This window comes from Helianthus annuus, chromosome 13, assembly GCF_002127325.2.
Source record: "Helianthus annuus cultivar XRQ/B chromosome 13, HanXRQr2.0-SUNRISE, whole genome shotgun sequence".
Taxonomy (NCBI): Eukaryota; Viridiplantae; Streptophyta; class Magnoliopsida; order Asterales; family Asteraceae; genus Helianthus; species Helianthus annuus.
In genome coordinates this window covers 147,999,790-148,021,362 of record NC_035445.2, presented here as the reverse complement: position 1 = coordinate 148,021,362, position 21,573 = coordinate 147,999,790, and the positions used below count along the sequence as shown (strand labels likewise).

Genomic DNA, 21,573 nt, shown 5'->3' with positions numbered 1-21,573 from the left:
CCCCCACACACACACAAAAAAAAAAAATTAGGTTTTTTTTTATAGTTGGTTTTTTTAGGAGCCTTTGTATCCTTTTTACAATTAAGAGCCTTTATATTTGATCCTAATCCCTATACTTGATTGTGTATTCAATTCCCTATAGATAGTAAACTATATAGTTTTTTTTTATTTTCGTGTATAGGTCTGATATCACCATCTACATCCAGAAAGCCGTATGCTTTGGAAAAAGCTTGTACAGTTTGGTTTTAATAATAATTTTTGAGACTCATTATGTGAAATAAAGTAGTGGTAAACTTTAAGGAAGATGAATGTGATGCCCGGAATATTCTTATCTGGGTACGATTCTGAAGTAGGCATAACGTGATATTTTATAGCTAAAAAATACTAAATTGTAAAAGATAACATTTCGATTGATTTTTATTTAATAAAAAATATCATCTGCAGATTTATAAAAATTAAATAAAGATTAAATAAAAATTCATATGCAAGGAAAATATAGTAGAGGGACATCCTTTAGAAAAAAAAGTGAAAATATATGTGAACCCGTCAAGTTAATCTGAACCCAATCCGTGTTCACGGATTCGACCTAAAGTCCACCAAACCTGGTTAGACTAAACCTACTCTTGTTTGTGTCAAGTTCCTGTTACATCATAAGCTTACACCCGTAACTACAACGGTCATAGAAAGTATGAATACTAAGTTTTACTTACAAACTTAGAGCGGTTGTAAGTGGAGGAGAGAGAAAATGTTACTCTTCATTTATAAACATATGGGAAACACTGTTCATCCTTATATATATGTTTTTATATATTTTTGAAAGTGATTGTGAGTAGGGCTGTAAACGAACTGAAGGAACGGGAACAAGGCTTTGTTTATGTTCGTTCGTTAAGGAAATAAATGTGTTCACGAACGATTCATCAACACTTACCAAACGAGATTATATGTCCGTGTTCATTCGTTAAGGAAATGAACGTGTTCACGAACACATATAAAAGCGGCGAAAGCAATGGAGGCTAGAGGTGGATGGTGAAAGGAGCAATTGGAGCTTGAAAACACGATGAGAATAGGGTTTCTTTTTTTTTTTTGTTTCTAATTTTTAGGATAATAAAATAAACAAAAGTTAAACAATATAAAAAATTTAGATAAAATAAATAAAAGTATAAAACTCTCAGAAACAACACTAACAAACGAAGATGAAAGAACATTGTACCAACGTTCACGAACACAACTGAACGAACGTGACCTATGTTCATGTTCGTTCATTTAACTATTCGAACGAAATTTCTTGTTCATGTTCTTTCATTTCTTAAACGAATGAACGTAAACGAACTTCCCGCCGAACGGTTCACGAACTGTTCGCTGAATGTTCGGTTCGTTTATAGTCCAAGTTGTGAGTGGACGAGAAAGAAAATGTAATGATAAAGATATAAAATAATATTATTTAATTAATAAAAATAATTTTTATTAATTAAACAAAGAATAAAAAATAATTTTAATTAATAAAAATAATTATATGGATAAACAAAGAATTCCAATATGAATGCTGAAAAAATACGAGCAAAACTGCTAGTAAACTATTTATTGCCTCTAATATGTTACACGATAACCTAAATTAAAAGATCACCACTCTGATTAGATAAAAAGTATAGCATGAAACTTATAAAAACGAAAATGATCGTAAGAACTAAGACTACTAAATGTGGCGTCGGTGAAGGATTCGGGATGGTGAGGTGGCACCCTTTCCCGTCAGAGAATACCCCCCCGCGTCGGTGCAATTGGGGATACATCCCCGTCCACCCAGAAATGCTTCTCTCTGCATCTCTGTCTTGCTCCTCTCTCTTAAGATTATGGGAAGGGATGGATGGGAGAAGAGGATAGGAAAGAAGAATGGTGATGTGGAGGTGGGGGAAAGGGGACCATACCCCATAGTCTAAAAAAACAGAGAAAGGTGATCACGACGACTGGACCACGATACTGAGCACCAAGCGTACCTACAATCAGAATATAATATGTTGGTAAAAGTTGCCACACAAAGAGGAAATCGATAAATTAGAGTGAGATGTTAATAAGAAGAAATGACACATGCTAATGGTCGACAACCTAATCCTTCTGTCAACCTGCGGCAACAAGTGACCAAGTGTATGCTACACAAAAAAGAAATGATGCTAATAAAGACAACCATGACCAAAAAGATAAGAAATGAGATTGGAAAAAGAAAGTAAAAAGGTTCAAGTCACAAAATGGTGAGTTTTCTAGTCTTAAGTTCGAGTCTGGGTGATAAAGGTTTTTTTATTGAGTGATTTAAATTGGGGATCTATTATGCGAGGGGACTCTCTAACGCAGACCCGGTTAAAACAACGTATGCTAGATCTCCCAACATTCACGAATATTTCACACCTTTAAAAAAATACTTCCATAAAATATTGAATGTTTGAGTACCGATTTACCTTGAAATAATGAAATCACTAACTAATTAATATCAGGGAAGAAAATGTCTATTTTTAAAATATTGGAGCAAAACCGTTAAAATGACCAAACCACATAGAGCAAACGAAAGTTAACTCCTAATTTTACATTGAGAAAAATGCAATTTACGTCCCTGTAGTATGAGTGAAACATCAACTTGAGCCCCTAAATTCTTTTTTTGGTTTTTTGAGCCCCTGAACTTATAAATTCATAACACTTTGCGTCCCTCCGTCAGTCTTCCGTCTGTTTGACTGTTTAAAAATTGTGAACTGTCCTTTATACCCTTAATAATAAACAGATATAAATCCCTAATTCCCTAAATCGACTCAGCATAATTTCACTGATTTCATACGAACCCTAATTCCCAAATCGATCCAACAAGCTCAAGTGAAGATGTCTCAAAAATCGGCTGCAAGCTCCAACAAGAAATCATCTCAGGGCGGGAAAGCTTCTCAATTCATCTGTTCATGTGGTGCAGCGACTTGGTACAAGGTTTCAAAGACTGAAGCTAATCCAAATCGACGCTTCTTATGTTGTGTAAGTTAAACTTATAGTTGATTGAAGTTAATTATATGGCTATTTCCTGATTGCTGTGTTTTTTACAGAAGCAAGATTGTGGTTTTATACGGTGGGCTGATACACCTTTATCTCCACCTTCATCTTCATGCCCTGGTTGTGAGAAGGTAATACCAGTATTGTTAAGGAGCATGGAAAACAAAGATGATTTGGCAATTAAGAAAGCTAAGGAAGTGATATTTTTGAAGACGTGTTTATTGTTTACTTGGTTAATGATTGTGGTGGTTTATGTGTATTTTTAGTTTAAGTTTTAGAAGTTCAGTATCAGTTTAGTTTGAACAAGTTATTGATGTATTTTTTTGGTTAATGTAATGAACTTTTCAATGCTATGAAATTTGTAATGCTATGAATGTTGCCGTTGATGTGTAGAATAACGAATTGGTTGAGGAAGTGGCTGACAATGAGTTGGACTTAGTGTCGCCTGTGCTGAAGGAGGAATGGTTTGATGACTATGATGCTGTGATAGAAGTGTTGAAAGCAAAGTATGAAGCGTCTCTTCCAGATCCAGCAGCGGACTACGACTCAGAAGAGTTGGAATGGGCTAGGTGGGAATGTGCAGTTCAACCACAGGAGGATGATTGGTACCATGATCCGTACCCGGGGGAGCATTCTTTTGACTCAGAATGGTCAAATGATGATGCTCATTGGAAGTAGATTGTTAGAGTTTTAAATGTTTGTATTGACCGATTGGATGAGACTGATTGCATGTGTCTGATACGTTTAATGAAATTTAGTTGTGTTTGAGACTGATTGCATGTGTTTGCATGTGTTTGATAACATAACATAAACAAGTCTTTAAACCATAACATTAACAGCAGTTTACCACACATCAAATAGTACTTCACAAAACATAAACCAGTCTTTAAACCATTGAAATCAACCTAACTAAGCTTCACTCGAACTTGGTGCACCTTGTGTTGAAGTTTGAGATTCTTGAACATTCTCCCCTCCCTGGCCCTTGCATGTCCTACTGTTGTGACCCAAGGTTCCACACTTGCTACACTTGAGCATTTTGCCCTTCCTGGTCAAACTGCAATACAACATCAAAAGGGTCTTATGACAACATTGCAATTTACCTGGTACTGTACTGCATCCACCATTAAAACATTGAGTTGTGAGGCTTCTTCTGTGATGGTTCTTCACAAGCATATCTTGTATGGCTGGCAAATGCATCTCAGGGTTTGACTTAATCATGAGTTGGATCTCATTCGCTATCTGAGACATGGTGTACATGCCCACTTCTCTTGTTTGGAGGCAATGATGTTGTGAGTTAATGGTTTTCACACACCAAGATTCTATTTCAGTTCTCCTGGAGATCTGAACTGCCCATGGACAAGTGGGCTTCAAGTGCCTTTTATCTTGTTTTAACCCTAGCCCTCTAAATTTACTATTTTGCCCCTCACTATTCAGCCTTTTATCTTGTTTTGAACCAGAACCTAAAGTGGGATTAGTCCCAAGACAAATAACTCTGAACCTTGACTTATCATTTTTAATATATAAATCTGCCTTCTACTCTTAACAGCATATGTCTTAACCATGTGATTCAACTGTTGTTTATCTGGTATTAATTGACCAATTGAAAATGGGAGGTATGAGTCACTAACATGACCTGTATTTTTTCTCTTCTTCCTTACTTTCTCCGCAACCTTGTCCAGCAGTGTACAGTTATCATCTTTATCACTAAAATCCTCATGATCACAGGTTATGTCTTCCTGCCTAAGTTCTTCTTGACTATTCTCATTTCTAGCATCCTTAATTGTCTCATTGACTTCATCAGGATTAAAGTAAACACATGCTTTGAATTGACTCATATCTACTTCATAATCAAACACTGGATTATCTGGTTCCTGATCAAATGTGTAATCTGGATCCTCTTCATCACTGTTCTCTTCATCACTATAATCACTACTTCGTGACTCACCCTCAAAAACTGCCTCGCTACTTTGTGACTCACCCTCAACCACATTATCTAGTAAATGCAACATTGCAGTTGAATCCTTGATTCTAGAGTCCCATATTTCAACATACAAATCTACTAACTTGCATCCTTTTCTAAGTTGGTCATACACATACTCTAACTCATCATCATCAGTCAAGTGTCTAAGACCAAAATCCAAACACACATTAGGATCTTTAACAAAATAGTTGAACACATCATCTATAGAGTAACCTATATCTTTCAGCATTTCACCAAGAACACCAACACTTAACTTTTCAAATTTAACCCAGTCAACGTAACTAACCTTACCGTTGACATACTCCCTTCCTGGATAATCAGTAAACTCACCTCCATGGTTAATCTTTATCGAAAATAGTGTGGGTTCATTCTCTGTTAACACAAATGATCAAAACATCAAACTTTAGTAACCGACTATACATTGGCTCAATAACAAATGTAAAAGACACAAACTTACCATATATATGTTCTGGATCGTAGTATTCACCCTCAGGCCGAACTCGCCATATGAACACCATCGATGTATTCACCCTCAGGTTTGTCTCTGGCTCCTATCAACTGTCTTTTGGCGGGATAAAATTAGGGTTTAATAGTGTTATTTGGGGGGTTTTTAGAAGGGAATATATTCCAAAAGATGGTCTAACCCCTGGCTCATACAGTCAAACAGACGGAAGACTGACAGAGGGACGCAAATTGTTATGAATTTATAAGTTCAGGGGCTCAGAAAACCAAAAAAAGAATTTAGGGGCTCAAGTTGATGTTTCACTCATACCACAGGGACGCAAATTGCATTTTTCTCTTTTACATTTCATCATTTGTTTCAAGCTATACATTGAATAAAACGACATCTAGTTTGAGGGGGCATGTTAGCAATATATGTATTAGACATAATATATCAGTTAGAATTTCTTATATTTTCTTATTAGGTATATTTTATATATTATCTTCTTATATATTAGCTAGAATTTATGAATTACAAATTATTGTAATTATATCCATATATTAGATAGAATATAACTTCAGGGTTTATTGTAATTATCTCCATCATACTAAGAAGATATAGGTTGATTAGGTTTTCCTGGTAATTATCCTATAAGGGTGTCTACGCGATACGGTGGGGAACACAGACACTGCCAAGAGTGTACACAGTTCGGTTATTAGCCTAAACCAAAACCGAAATTAAATTCATCAGTTAATTTATTTTATTAACCAATTAGTTTTCAATTAATCAGTTCAACTTATCCGGTTAGATTGCCGGTTTTCGGTTCAATTTGGTTAAATTAGTTAGAGTAAACTGCATTTTTACCCCCTGACAATTGGGGGCGCTGACACTCTTATCCCCTTTTTACAAAATTTTGCTGTCTTATCCCTCGACGTTTCCTGATTGAATCAATCTTGTGCCCTGTTGTTAGATGACATCACATTTCTGTTAGTTGTGATGTGAAATGACATTTTTACCCTTTCTTTTTAAACCTTGTTCTTTATAACAACAAAACGTTTTACACCCTGCAAATTGGGTGTTGTAAGATTAAATATATTATATTTTAATATTTAATCTAGTAGCCATTATAATCATTTACATAATATAGATCAAAATATATAATAACCTATTAATAATTAGTTGGTAATTGTTGATGGACCATATTACCCTTATTAACTAATTAGGTTTTCTCTTGGATGCTTATATAAGGAGACTTATGTAGAGGTTCTAAGTTTAGACACATAACCTAATAATCCTAACATCATAATCGACCCTCTTCTCCTAAACCGATACCCTTTTCGGTTTCATTATTACCACCATCAGTTTGCACCCTAAGGAGGAACCAGATCACCTTGACTAACATGTCGAACTCTATGGCTTCTTCTCTCACTGGATTCTCCTCTGCACTGTCTGCTGTAACAGGAATGTTTTCATGTTTTCCCTCATGTTTAAACAGAACTGATTCAATATGTGGTATCAAAGCATATGTTGATTAGTTAGTTCTGTTTTCGTATACATCATTCTGGGATAGAAATCTGGAAAACGGAATTTTGAAAACTTAATAAACTAACAGCCGGTTTCGAGTCATAAAGGACCACTCGAGATCACTGTTTCGAGGAAAAGAATCTGTTTTAAATGTCTCGAAATCAAAACATGTAAACTTATATCCGAAATCTGTTTAGAGGACTCTTAAAATTCAGGTTTCGGATCCCAGAATTATGTTTTATTTTTTTTAGGGTTCATCACTTATTCTAAGAAAACTCGAAAAATTCCTTAAGTTTTGGAATGAAATTTGGATTAGTGGGTGTTTTTACTATTTTGATCTGAATTTTATCTCTTAAAATTTTCAAAAACTGTTAAAAGATAATGAGTTATAATTTTCGAAATCCTTGATAAGTTTAGATCAATAATAAAACAGGAAACACTATCCCACAATCCCTAAAATTTCGAGCTTTCAGTTAATTTTACATTAACAGCTGTTAACAGGAGTTTCGAGATCCATTTTAACGGTCCGAGACCAAGATCTCGACTCGAGACCACAAGGTCTTGACTCGAAATCATAAGTGTTCTCAAATCTATACAACTCGAGACAACCTTTTCGACTCGAGACCATAAAGTTTCGACTCGAGACCACTGAGGTTTCGACTAAGGGCTTCAATCTTCACAACTCGAGAACGTGTTGCGACTCGAGACCTCATCAAGGAGTCGAGATCTCATAAAACACAGTAGTCGAGACCATGATTACGACTCGAGACACTGAGGTTGCGACTCGAGACCTTAATGAGTCGAGACCTCATAATGTTACAAGATGAGTCGAGACTTGACTTGAGATCTCACTCGAGACCTCATAACTGAGTCGAGATCTCACTCGAAACCTCATTATTTTAGGTTGTTTAATGTGAACTAAAATCTCACTCGATCCGCGCTAACAGGTGGCTTGCTATTAAATAATTGTATTTTGTAAATACTTAGTTAATTAATCAGAATCAGATAATATTTTACAAAACCAAAATGGCTTAACTTGAATGAGCTTCTGATGTATCATTTCTGGCCAAAGCTGATTTGATACATCTATTTATCGTTCAAGTATTACAAAAGCTATGTTGAGTGTGCATTACAAATGTGAATGTCTTAAATCTGGCCAAAGCTGATTTAATTCATTCATGTATAGCAGACTTAACAAGTGCATAACTGAAGTGATTGTTTCATTTCTGGCCAAAGCTAATTTGTCACAAACACTTTGCACACATGCTTAAATGATTACACTTCTGGCCAAAGCTGATTTGTCTTCGTTTAAGAAGAATTTTAACTAAGTCTATTATTTTGATGTTAGTAATAGGCAATATCACAGCTTCATAATGTAAAATGGTCATTATTTATGACTGCCTTAGTATTACGTGCCCTTAGATCACATTAGAAATTAGTATCATAATTCGCTCATCTTATTTCCACTATCAGCACCCAATTGCGGGATTCCACCTTTGACTGGTGATAACTTTGCTGCATGGAAGGATGCTCTCATGCTTACACTTGGATTGCTGGACTTTGACTATGCTTTAAGAGAGAATAAGCCAGCGGACCTTACTCCTCAAAGTACTGCTGCTGAGCAGTTAACTCATGAAAAATGGACTAGGTGTAACCGTATGTCTCTCATGTTCATGAAGCAGTCCATAAGCAACGCAATCAGAGGAGCCATTCCTGATTCTGAAGATGCTAAAACCTACTTGGCTTTTGTGGAGGCGCAGTTCAAGGGGACGTCTAAAGCACACGCTAGTACCCTTATCCTCAAGTTGGTGAAACTAAGTATGATGGGAGGAGCGGCATTCGCGAGCACATCATGATGATGAATGACATGGCCAATAAGCTGAAGGGGCTGGAAATGGAAATCAGTGATAGTTTCCTCGTTCATTTCATCATTACTTCGCTTCCTTTGTCTTTTGAAGCATTCAAGATCAATTACAACACTCAGAAGGACAAATGGACGATGAGTGAGCTGGTCGCTATGTGCGTACAAGAGGAAGAGCATATGAGGATGGATCGCACTACTGATGTAGCTAACTTCACCACCTCCAATTCTAAGAAAAGGAAGAACAATCATCAGAGGAAGGATGGTTCAAAAGTCCAAAGGCCCAATCCTAATACAAGTGCACCTTCCAGCTCTAAGAACTCCTTAGGCAAAATCCACTGCAAGTTCTGTAAAAAGGCAGGACATATGCAGAAGGAATGCCCTGACTTTAAGGAGTAGCTGGCTAAGAAAGGTAACGATTATTTTATGATACTTGAGTCCTATAATTTAAATGTTCCTGCTAATTCTTGGTAGTTTGATTCTGGTTCTATGGTTCATGTTACCAATTCAACTCAGGGATTCCTTACAATCCAGAAGCTGGAAAGAAACCAAAGAACGCTTAAGGTTGGGGATGATCGAGAATTAGAAGTGAAGGCCATTGGAACATTACAATTATTTATGAAAACTGGTTTATGTATTATACTTTATGATACCTTATATGTTCCTGAGGTAACTCGGAACCTTGTATCAGGACCAAAGTTAGACATGGACGGTTTTATTGTTTCCCATGGTCATCGCAAACTCTCTATCCTCTATGATTCTGTTCTTTATGGTACTAGTATTCTGGATGGTGGTCTCTATAGATTAGAACTAGATGATAATTTTTCCAAATCTTTGTTGTCATATAAAATTAATGAATCACTCACAAAGATGAAAGAGAAACGAGACTTAGAGACTTCATCCATGTTGTGGCATCAGCGTTTAGGCCACATCTCAAGAGAACGATTAAATCGTCTCGTAAAGGATGAAGTCTTACCTCCTCTCGATTTCTCTGATTTTGAAACATGTGTCAAATGTCTTAAAGGTAAAATGACATTAGCGAATAAGAAAGGTGCCACTAGGAGCTCTAATTTATTAGAACTCATTCATACTGACATTAGTGGTCCCTACCAAATCGCTGGCATAACAGGACATACTTCATTTATCACTTTCATTGATGATTATTCTCGTTAAATGTACTTGTATCTTATTAAGGAAAAGTCTGAATCCCTTACAACTTTTAAAGATTATAAGGCTGAAGTTGAAAAGCAGTTAGATCGTCAGATTAAAGTTATCAGATCAGATGGAGGCGGTGAATATTATGGAAGACATACTGATATGGGTCAAGCTCCTAGTCCATTTTATGAGTTTTGTAAGGGACAGGGGACTGTGAACCAATACACCATGCCTGGTACACCTCAGCAGAACGGTGTCGCTGAACGAAGAAACCGTACCCTTATGAACATGGTGTGCAGTATGTTAGCCAACACTAATTTACCATTATTCCTCTGGACTTAAACGTTAAAAGCAGCTGTTCATATACTCAATAGAGTTCCTTCTAAGTCTGTCCCTAAAACTCCTTATGAACTTTGGACAGAAAGGAAACCGAGTCTTAAATATATGAAAGTATGGGGTTGCATTGCTGAAACAAAACTTTACAATCTTTTCCTAAGGAAACTTGACCCTAAAACAGTTACTTGTTTCTTTATCGGGTATCCTGATAACTCAAAGGGTTACCGTTTCTATTGCCCTTCCCATGTCACCCGTATTGTTGAAACTAAGCGTGCTGCGTTCCTGGAGGATTTCAAGGTCAGTGGGAGCAGTACCAACCCTTAGGAAGAATTGCAAGAAGTACAAGACGCGGGGGAGAGACTCGTCGCTTACCATTACTCCGATTACTCCTTTACTAAGGAACCCCCCCTCCCCGCAAAAAAAATTAGGTTTTCTTATAGTTGGTTTTTTTAGGAGCCTTTGTATCCTTTTTACAATTAAGAGCCTTTGTATTTGATCATAATCCCTATACTTGATTGTGTATTCAATTCCCTATAGATAGTAAACTATATAGTTTTTTATTTTCGTGTATAGGTCTGGAAAATAAATTAAGAAAATATTATTTTAATTTTTTAATAATAATTTTTGAGACTCATTATGTGAAATAAAGTAGTTGTAAACTTTAAGGAAGATGAATGTGATGCCTGGAATATTCTTATCTGGGTACGATTCTGAAGTAGGCATAACGTGATATTTTATAGCTAAAAAAATACTAAATTGTAAAAGATAACGTTTCGATTGATTTTTATTTAATAAAAAAATATCATCTGAAGATTTATAAAAATTAGATAAAAATTCATATGTAAGGAAAATACAGTAGAGGGACATCCTTTGGAAAAAAAAAAGTGAAAATATATGTGAACCCGTCAAGTTAATCTGAACCCAATCCATGTTCACGGATTCGACCTAAAGTCCACCAAACCTGGTTAGACTAAACCTAATCTTGTTTGTGTCAAGTTCCTGTTGCATCATAAGCTTGCACCCGTAACTACAACGGTCATAGAAAGTATTAATACTAAGTTTTACCTACAAACTTAGAGCAGTTGTAAGTGGAGGAGAGAGAAAATGTTACTCTTCATCTGTAAACATATGGGAAACACTGTTCACCCTTATATATATGTTTTTATATATTTTTGAAAGTGATTGTGAGTAGCGCTGTAAACGAACTGAAGGAACAGGAACAAGGCTTTGTTTATGTTCGTTCGTTAAGGAAATAAATGTGTTCACGAACGATTCATGAACACTTACCAAACGAGATTATATGTTCGTGTTCATTCGTTAAGGAAATGAACGTGTTCACAAACACATATAAAAGCGGCGAAAGCAATGGAGGCTAGAGGTGGATGGTGAAAGGAGCAATTGGAGCTTGAAAACACGATGAGAATAGGGTTTCTTTTCTTCTTCTAATTTTTAGGATAATAAAATAAACAAAAGTTAAACAATATAAAAAGTTTAGATAAAATAAATAAAAGTATAAAACTCTCAGAAACAACACAAACAAATGAAAATGAATGAACATCTTACCAACGTTCACGAACACAACTGAACGAACGTGACCTATGTTCATGTTCGTTAATGGAAAACGGAATTTTGAAAACTTAATAAACTAACAGCCAGTTTCGAGTCGTTAAGGACCACTCGAGATCATTGTTTCGAGGAAAAGAATCTGTTTTAAATGTCTCGAAATCAAAACGTGTAAACTTATATCCGAAATCTGATTAGAGAACTCTTAAAATTCAGGTTTCGGGTCCCAAGCTTTAACGGAGACTTAGACGAAGATGTTTACATGAAACAACCTGAAGGCTTTAAACCTGAAGGTCGGGAGCATCTAGTTTGCAAGTTGAAGAAATCCATTTACGGGTTAAAACAAGCATCACGTCAATGGTACCTCAAGTTTTATGAAGTCATGAAGAAACAAGGTTTTATGAAGAATCAAGTGGATCAATGCACCTACCTCAAGATGAGTGGGGGCAACTTTACTATACTTGTCCTTTACGTAGATGATATTCTATTGGCAAGTGATAGTTTAGACATGTTGCATGAGTCAAAGCGGTTACTCTCGCATAACTTCGACATGAAGGATCTCGGAGATGCTTCTTACGTCATTGGCATCGAAATTCACCGAGATAGACACAAAGGGATCTTAGGATTCTCTCAAAAGGCTTACATTGATTGTGTCCTTACACGTTACAACATGCAACAGTGCAAACCCTCCGTCGCTCCAGTAGTTAAGGGAGATGTTTTCGGTTCATTCCAGTGTCCGACAACAGAGGTTGGGAAGGAGCAAATGAGCCAGATACCTTACGCGTCAGTAGTCGGGAGCCTGATGTATGCTCAAGTCTGTAGTTGCCCAGATATCGCTTATATTGCTGGAATGCTAGGCCGTTATCAGACTAATCCTGGCCTAGATCACTGGAAAGCAGCTAAGAAGGTACTTCGATATTTGCAAGGGACGAAAAACTATAAACTGACTTATAGAAGAAGTGATCATTTAAAAGTGGTAGGCTATTCTGATTCTGACTTTACCAAATGCAAAGATGACAAGAAATCCACTTTGGGCTATATCTTTATATTAGTAGGTGGACCTATCTCATGGAAGAGTCATAAACAACACTTGACCACAACTTCCACAATGATGGCAGAATACATTGCTGTTTATAACGCAACCTGTCATGGAATGTTGCTTCGAAATCTTATTACCGGACTCAAAATTGTTAATTCCATTTCTAGACCATTGAAGCTTTATTGTGATAACTCAGCTGCCGTTAGTTTCTCGAACGGTAACAGTTCGACTGGAGCTGGTTTATATCTCGATACAAAATATCTGTTCGTACGTGAACGAGTTGAGGAAAATAATCTTTGTATCGAGTATATTAGTACTAAAGATATGCTTGTGGATCCGATGACTAAAGGTCTCCCTCCTAAGGTTTACGAAGAACATGTTCGGAATATGGGATTTAGTAAAGACCTTGTTTAGCATATTGTAGTAGCTTATGTTTTATGATTAATGAAATTTCCTTAGTTTGATTTTGTATGTCTCTTAGAATATGTTCAACCGGTATAATGGCATATAGACAAATAAAGTTACAAATCAAACAAAGGGCTTATGCGTATTTTAATCATAACGATTAGGTTTAAAATTAAGGAGAGTGTACCACGTGGACTGATTTGGGATAGTTTAGAGAGTAGAGGGTTACCTGGGAAATATATAGACATAATTAAGGATATGTATGATGGGACCGAAACTAGTGTTCGTGCGCCAGTAGGGGATACTGGTTTTTTCCCGGTGGAGATAGGACTCCACCAAGGGTCGGCGTTGAGTCCGTTTCTCTTTGCAGTTTTGCTGGATGAGTTGTCAAAGTCTATACAGGAGCCGATTCCATGGTGCATGCTTTTTGCAGATGATATTGTGTTAGTCGCAGAGACTAAACAGCGACTGAACGAGAGGTTAGAAGAGTGGCGAGTTGCTTTAGAAGGCAAAGGTTTAAGAATTAGTCGTTCAAAGACCGAGTACCTTCATTGTGATTTTAGTGGAACAGTCGACCGCGAAGATACTCAAATCACCATTGATAGTCAACCGGTGCCACAGGTTACCAAGTTTAAATATTTAGGATCGTTTGTACAAAAGGATGGAGAGATAGATAATGACGTTGCCCATCATATACAAGCTGGCTGGTGTAGGTGGAGAGCAGCCGCTGGGGTTTTGTGTGACAGGAGGTTCCCAACTAAATTAAAGGGAAAATTTTATAAGGTTGCAGTTACACCTGCTATGTTATATGGAACAGATTGTTGGGCTATCAAAAAGACGCAGACACGCAAGATGGAGGTGGCAGAAATGAGGATGTTACGGTGGATATGTGGGCACACAAGGCTAGAGCGTATGAGAAATGAGGTTTTTAGGGAAAGGCTAGGGGTGGCTAGTATATCAAGTAAGATTAAGGAGGGGAGATTGAGATGGTTTGGGCATGTGAAGAGGAGGCCATTGACGGCAACGGTTAGAGTAGTAGACACCCTTTGTGTGGAGGGTAGGAGGAGTAGAGGAAGGCCCAAACTAACTTGGGAGGAGCGGATTAGGCAAGATTTGCTAGAGTTGCACCTTTCTGAGGACATGGTCCAGGATAGGAGTTCGTGGAGACGTAGGATTAAGGTTAAAGATTTTTAGGAGAGAGTAATGAGGTGTCTGAGATTTTTGGGTTAGGGGTTAAAAAAAAATTCTACTTTTCGGGTGGACCTTACATGTGTTTATCATCTTGTGTGTATGTGTGTGTGTGTGTGTGTGTGTATATATATATATATTGCTTTAGGGACTATAGTTGTGTCTATTCTACTATATTTGTCGGTTACCACTTATTCTGTGATTGGTAGATTTCTATTGCTATATCTGTAGTTTTGCATTGTTTGCTTGATGTTTGGTTTCGAGCCGGGGGTCTTTTTGGAAGCAGCCTCTTTATCCATATGGATAGAGGTAAGGTTTGTCTACATCCCACCCTCCCCAGACCCCGCCAATTGCTTTGTTATTTGTGGGACTTGCTGGCTATTGTTGTTCTTGTTGTTGTTGATTAGGTTTAAAATTAAGGCTATAGTATGACTAATGGGGGTCCTGAGTCGCGTAATGATTCAACGGCTGTATTTCTCCGCTATAGTTCTTGTTTAAGGCTAAAATGAGTGTTAACTCCTGATCAGGCTTATCTAATACTCATAGTAAATGATTACTCGGCTAAGTGGGAGAATGTAAGATTAAATATATTATGTTTTAATATTTAATCTAGTAGCTGTTATAATCATTTACATTATATAGATCAAAATATATAATAACCTATTAAATAATTAGTTGGTAATCGTTGATGGACCATATTACCCTTATTAACTAATTAGGTTTCCTCTTGGTTGCTTATATAAGGAGACTTATGTAGAGGTTCTAAGGTTAGACACATAACCTAATAATCCTAACATCATAATCGACCCTCTTCTCCTAAACCGATACCCTTTTCGGTTTCATCATCACCATCATCAGTTTGTACCCTAAGGAGGAACCAGATCACCTTGACTAACATGTCGAACTCCATGGCTTCTTCTCTCACTGGATTCTCCTCTGCACTGTCTGCTGTAACATGTATGTTTTCATGTTTTCCATTATGTTTAAAACAGAACTAATCCAACATGTCGTTGGAAAATTGCAGAATGGCGACTGGAAGTTCCTATGGTGCTTCTGGTGGTCGATAGAGGTGGCACACAGTGGTGTTTGCCGATTGGTTATGTCGGGTTCAACGTTTAAGGTGTGGTTTCTACTCACCGGAATCTTTGTTTTTGCCGGAAAATCGCTAGGAAACAGAGTGTAGAAAAGAGAAGTGTGAAGGGTTGAGATGTGTGCATAAACATGGCCGGCCCTGGGGGTGGGCGGGGAGGACCAACGGCCAGGGCCCGATATTTAGAGGGGCACGTTTTTTTATAAAAAAACCAGATATGTATATGTAAATTTTTTTATATGGTACACCTATACAAACACCAATACAGGCCCCCTTACAAAACTATTTCTTATGGTTTAGATTAGTTATTAACCCCTTTGGCATTAGGTTTAGACCTTTAGTGAGCCTAATACCCAATTTCGTTAAGGACTAAGGGCACATTTTTTTGAGCTCAAACAAGGTACATGAATTCTTAGGCCCGACCACATAAACCATATTTTCTCAAAGTTAGGTAGTACATATACCCCATTCAACCTCAAGTATAAGTACAACACATTCTTTATGTTCCATTTTAATTCAATATTCAATATTCAATATTCAATCTGGCAAAAACATTTACGAAGTAGCACATACGTGTCTGCACATTGCTATTAGAAATGCTTAACAAGTCAATTCATAGTAACTCCCAATTGTTCTCAGTTAACATGTACAAGAAAACCTTCAGGTTGCATTACAAAGAAATTTGTATATCTTCCATGACATATCTATAAGGCCGGAGGGTGTGGAGGCGCCACCCTTGACACCTCAGCCTCCATAGCGCTGCTACGGCGCCATCAACCACACAGAGAGAATTTAATGGGGGGCGCCATTGTCACACCCCAACCGATGGCGGAAACATCGGGGCGTGGCACTGAGCGAAACAGATTGTCCAGAAATTTCCATAACAATTATCATTACCAATTAATTTAAAGTAACATGTCCCATACCATGTGATATGCGCAAAATGCAACATATAAATTGTATCAAATGTGGCATAAAACTAACCCTTTTTTAGTACTAATGTTGGAAAAAGTGTGTTTTTGTCTTCCTTTTGTATTTTCAGGATTAAATGAGCTCAAATTAACAAAAGAAGCAAAAAGACAGCAAAATCTAACATAAATACAAGAAAAGGAACAAAAGTGGAATGTCTGACCCCTCAACAGCATCTTTCCAAGCAAAACCAAGGACACAGAAGACTGAACACGCCCCGTGCTCAGCGAGCACGGGGCCGTGCCCAAGAAGCAGCAGAAAAGACAAACCTTTAGAAGCTTCTATTGCCCACCACGGGGCCGTGCCCAGTGGACACGGGGGCGTGGTCAGACTCCTGCAGGCGCATTTATTGTAATTGCGAATTACAATTAATGAGGAGAGAGACAAGGATGGACATGGGGCCGTGCCCAGCGGGCACGGGGCCATGCCCGAGCTTCTGTTCAGCCTATAAATAGGAGTGCTTGGAGACATTTCAACTCATCCCTTGGCACACCACCTCTCTCACACTTCACCCACCACCCACCACCACCATAACACCATCATCCACCACCATCATCCATTGTCCATCATAGAGTGTGTGAGTCGTCTCGGGATCCAAGATTGATCGTAAGAGTTCTTGACAATCAAAGGCCATGTTTGCCTAAGTCTCTTACATCACTTGGTGAAGACAAGTGTTTAGTGTAATACTTTTTATTTTTAATCTTTTGCACTTTTTAATTGGTTTTGTATTAATGGCTTTAATTACTAGTTTCTTATGTTGAAGGTGATTCTTCCTTATCGTTTGTCCGTGGTGTCTTGGCATTATTTTACTGTCTATATAAAATAAAAGATTTTCAACATTCATACCTCCACGGTCTATATGGAGGTATGTTGGCTACCTGGTCGGGGGTTAAGGGAACGGTTTGGTAAGAGTCTTGCCGTTGTTCAGCGTTTAGAGATCCTGCAAGGGACCTGGGTCAAATTTAGTAGGACCTCCTTCAATGCCCAAAGGTATTGGATGGCGGGGGTCCAAACTCTTTGATCCCCTCATAAGTTAAACTACTATTAAAACTTTAACCCAGCTATTTAGGACTATATCCCTGCTGACTCAGACTACTTAGCTGAGGGTAACGTCGCCTTCAAAAGAGGGGCCTACCACATTATGCATTAATAACCTAATTAATTATCTTTCAATAATCCGACCCTTTAGGATTGTATCCTTGCTGACTCAAACTACTGGGTTGAGAGTAACGTCGCCTTCAAAAGAGGGGTCTACTACAATAACTAAGATAATCTCTTAAACAAGTGCAAAAGTGCGAAAATAATCAAAGGTTACACTAACACACGAGTCGGATCCAAGTGATTCATCTTGTCTATCTGTTTTTATTTTTATTTTTATTTTCAGCATTTTAGTTAGTTTTATTTTCTTAGTTTAAAAAATCTTTTTCTAACATTTTGGTTTGATTAGACATTGATGATAAGCCGGTACTAAAAGCTCTTGTGTCCTTGGACGACCTCGGTATCTTACCAAGACTATACTACGTCCACGATGGGTGCACTTGCCCATATGTGTGTTTAGTGTTAGTAAATATCGTGTTTTATAAATTTAAAACTTGGCTAAAAGTGTAAAAAGGGTTTAAAATATACATCCAAATTATAACACACTTCACCCACATCAAGTTTTTGGCGCCGTTGCCGGGGACACAAGGATTTTAAGAAAGTTAGGAATCAACGGCCTAATCATCTTTTTTTAATTTTCTTTTTAATTTTTAGGATTTTCTTAATTTTTCAGCTTCTGCAGAGCTCTGCACGGGCCGTGCCTGGTCGGACACGGGCCGTGCCCAGCATTGGTACTGGCAGTTTTTTTTTCCGAGTTACAGAAGGCTGAGCACGGGGCCGTGTCGGTGCAACACGGGGCCGTGTCCAACTTTCCAGTAACAGGGATCCGGAAAACAATCACTGTAACTCCGACCACGGGCCGTGTTCACTGAGCACGGGCCCGTGGTGAACTTTCTGACCATCATTCTTTTTTTGTTTTCGTGACAGGACTAGGAACCAGACGCCACCTCTACGTAGTGTATGAGCTCCAGTTCTAATAAAGACATAAAAGAACCTCTAGAAGAACCCGAACGCTTTCTCAGAAAAAGACTAAAAGCTAAAAACCAAGAGAAGGTTTCGGGGGACCCACTTCCAATGGCGGACCAGCGTACCCTCATGGATTACCTATGACCCACCGTAGGTAACCTTGGCGCCGCTATCAATGCACCGAATGTCGAAGCCAACAACTTCGAACTTCGGCCACATTTGATACAGATGCTTCAAAACTCTGCAACCTTTCATGGGCTTGTGGACGAGGATCCCCATCTACATATTACTAATTTCTTAGAAATATGTGATACCTTTCGGATCAATGGAGCATCAAATGACGCCATTCGCCTTCGAATGTTTCCATTTTCACTAAAAGACCGAGCAAAAGCTTGGCTTAACACCCTCCCAGTTGGTTCGGTAAACACCTGGGATAAACTAGCCCAAAAATTTCTATATAAGTATTTCCCTCCCGCTAAAACGGCTAAATTAATGACTGGAATTAATACATACTCGCTAGACGAGGGGGAATCCTTATATGAAACTTGGGAAAGATTCAAGGAGCTATTACGAAAGTGTCCTCATCACGGTCTTGCGGTGTGGCAACAAGTATCCACTTTCTATAATGGATTGTTGCCACATACTAGACAAACACTTGACTCTAGCTCCGGGGGACTTTTAGGTAATCACCACCCGCAAGAAATATATAATCAAATTGAGGAAATTGCTCAAACCAATTTTCAATGGCACACTCCCCGAGGCAATAAATCTATTGCCCCGGGCGCCCATAAGGTTGATGAAAGCACTTCTTTATAAGCCCAAATCGAGGCCCTTTCTTCAAAAATTAAAAAGCTAGAAATGACAAAAACAGTCTCGGTTATGGCTTGTGAAGGGTGTGGTGGGCCACATGAAAATTGGAGTTGTATGAAAGAAACAGATGATCAAACAGAGTCGGTAAACTACATTGATAATAGACCTAGGCCGTCGGGTCCCCCAACGGGCACCTACAACCAAGGATGGCGTAACCACCCTAACCTTGGTTGGAGAGAAGCCGACAATTGTAGTAACCAACAAAACCTAAATCAACGAACAAACTTTCAACAACCGAGGAATGAGTCACAAAATTTTTCTCAACAACAAGGTGGACGAGAAAGGCTTGAAGATACTATATCTCGCATCATCTCCGACACTGAAAAGAAAAACTCGGATAGGTTTCTACAATTAGAATCAAATTTTAGAAATCAACAAGCTGGTATACAAAACATCGAAAAACAAATAAATCAACTAGCCCAAAATTTCTCCGAGAGACCACAAGGCGCATTACCAAGTAATACCGAAACAAACCCAAAGGCACAAGTTCATCTCATAACACTACGGAACTGTACCGTGGGTCCTGCGGAAGGCCCGCCGCCTACTGAGGAGATCGCAACACCGCCCCAACAAGAGAAGGGTTCTCCTCCCTCATCAGAGCCTACCAAGGCTCCTCGGGTTCCGTACCCTGGTAGGTTAATCCGTCAGAAGACCAATGAGCAATTCACAAAATTCGAAAGTCTACTAAAACAATTGCATGTCAACATTCCTTTCATTGACGTCCTAACCCAAATGCCTAAATATTCAAAATTCATGAGGGACTTTCTCGCTCATAAAAGGAAAATTGAATCATTGCAATTAGTTAACTTAGGCGAAGAATGCTCCGCCCTCGTGCTCAATAAACTTCCCCAAAAGAAGATTGATCACGGAAGCTTCACAATTCCTTGCTCAATTGGGGACTCCCCCATTCGAAATGCGCTAGCCGACCTTGGTACTAGCATCAACCTCATGCCAGCATCAACCTCATGCCAACATCAATGTTCAAAAGACTCGGCTTAGGCAAAACGAGTCCTACAAAGATGAGTATACAGCTTGCTGATCGATCCGCCAAATTCCCGCAAGGTGTCGCTGAAAATCTGCTAGTCAAAGTTGATAATTTCGTCTACCCGGCCGACTTTGTCATACTTGATATGGAAGAAGACACCGAAGTCCCCCTCATACTAGGGAGACCATTTCTAGCCACCGCGCAAGCAGTGGTAGACATGAATGACGGAACGCTCACTTTAAAAAATGGTGATAAGGAAGTGAAGTTCGGGGTTGGGAAGAGAATAGAGGACGATGACCCGGTCAATTACATGAAGGTTATTGATTCGAGTTTGGATGATGCTCTCCGGCGGTGCAACATGGGATGCAAAACATCCCGCTCGGAAAACATATAACCTCACCTTGGGTCTAGCCAAGGACCCTTATAAACGTGGCGCACCACGGAGGCATTCCACGGAACTATCCTTAGTTTAGTTTAATCTTTTAGTTTAATTTTAATTTGCAGGAATAAAACACACTCTGGATGGTAAAGGATAACAAGGGAAACGAGAAACATAGCCCCATGCACTAAAACAGAGCAATCCGACAACAATCTCCCATTACAGTAGGCTCAGCACGGGCCGTGTCCACCTAACACGGCCCCGTGCTGCACAATTTGCAGCAGATCGCCCAGTTCAGGTAACTGGACACAGGGCCGTGTTTACTGAACACGCCCCCGTGCCCAGGCTTCTGTTTCTTTTCTTAAATTTTTGTCACTGGCACCTGAACACGGGGCCGTGCCCGGTCCCCACGGAGCTGTGTCCAGACTGCTAGTAACATAAAATTATGTTTTTAACACTATTTTACACATTCAATCAACCTAAAAACTTATTTTTGGGACATATTGAGGACAATGTGTAATTTAAGTGGGGGAGGTGGATGCTATAACCTTGAATTTTGCAAGTCCTAATAACAAGCCTTACACAAAACTCTATTGGAACCGCTAATCACCCCAAATTTTTTCCAAAAATTTTCATTTTTTTTACTTGTCTAAGTTTAAGTTGGGAATTCAAGTCTTAATAAGGTTATATTTTTACAGATTTAC

At 38.5% G+C, this 21,573-nt stretch overlaps 1 protein-coding gene across 1 annotated transcript; it reads left to right on the top strand.

The window, feature by feature from the left end:
- Nucleotides 1-13,582: 13,582 nt before the first annotated feature.
- Nucleotides 13,583-15,695, top strand: LOC110901930. Its single transcript, XM_035982401.1, has 3 exons — nt 13,583-14,350; nt 14,722-14,826; nt 15,537-15,695. The coding sequence occupies exons 1-3, from the start codon at nt 13,583-13,585 to the stop codon at nt 15,693-15,695; spliced, it is 1,032 nt and encodes a 343-aa protein (XP_035838294.1).
- Nucleotides 15,696-21,573: the final 5,878 nt, after the last annotated feature.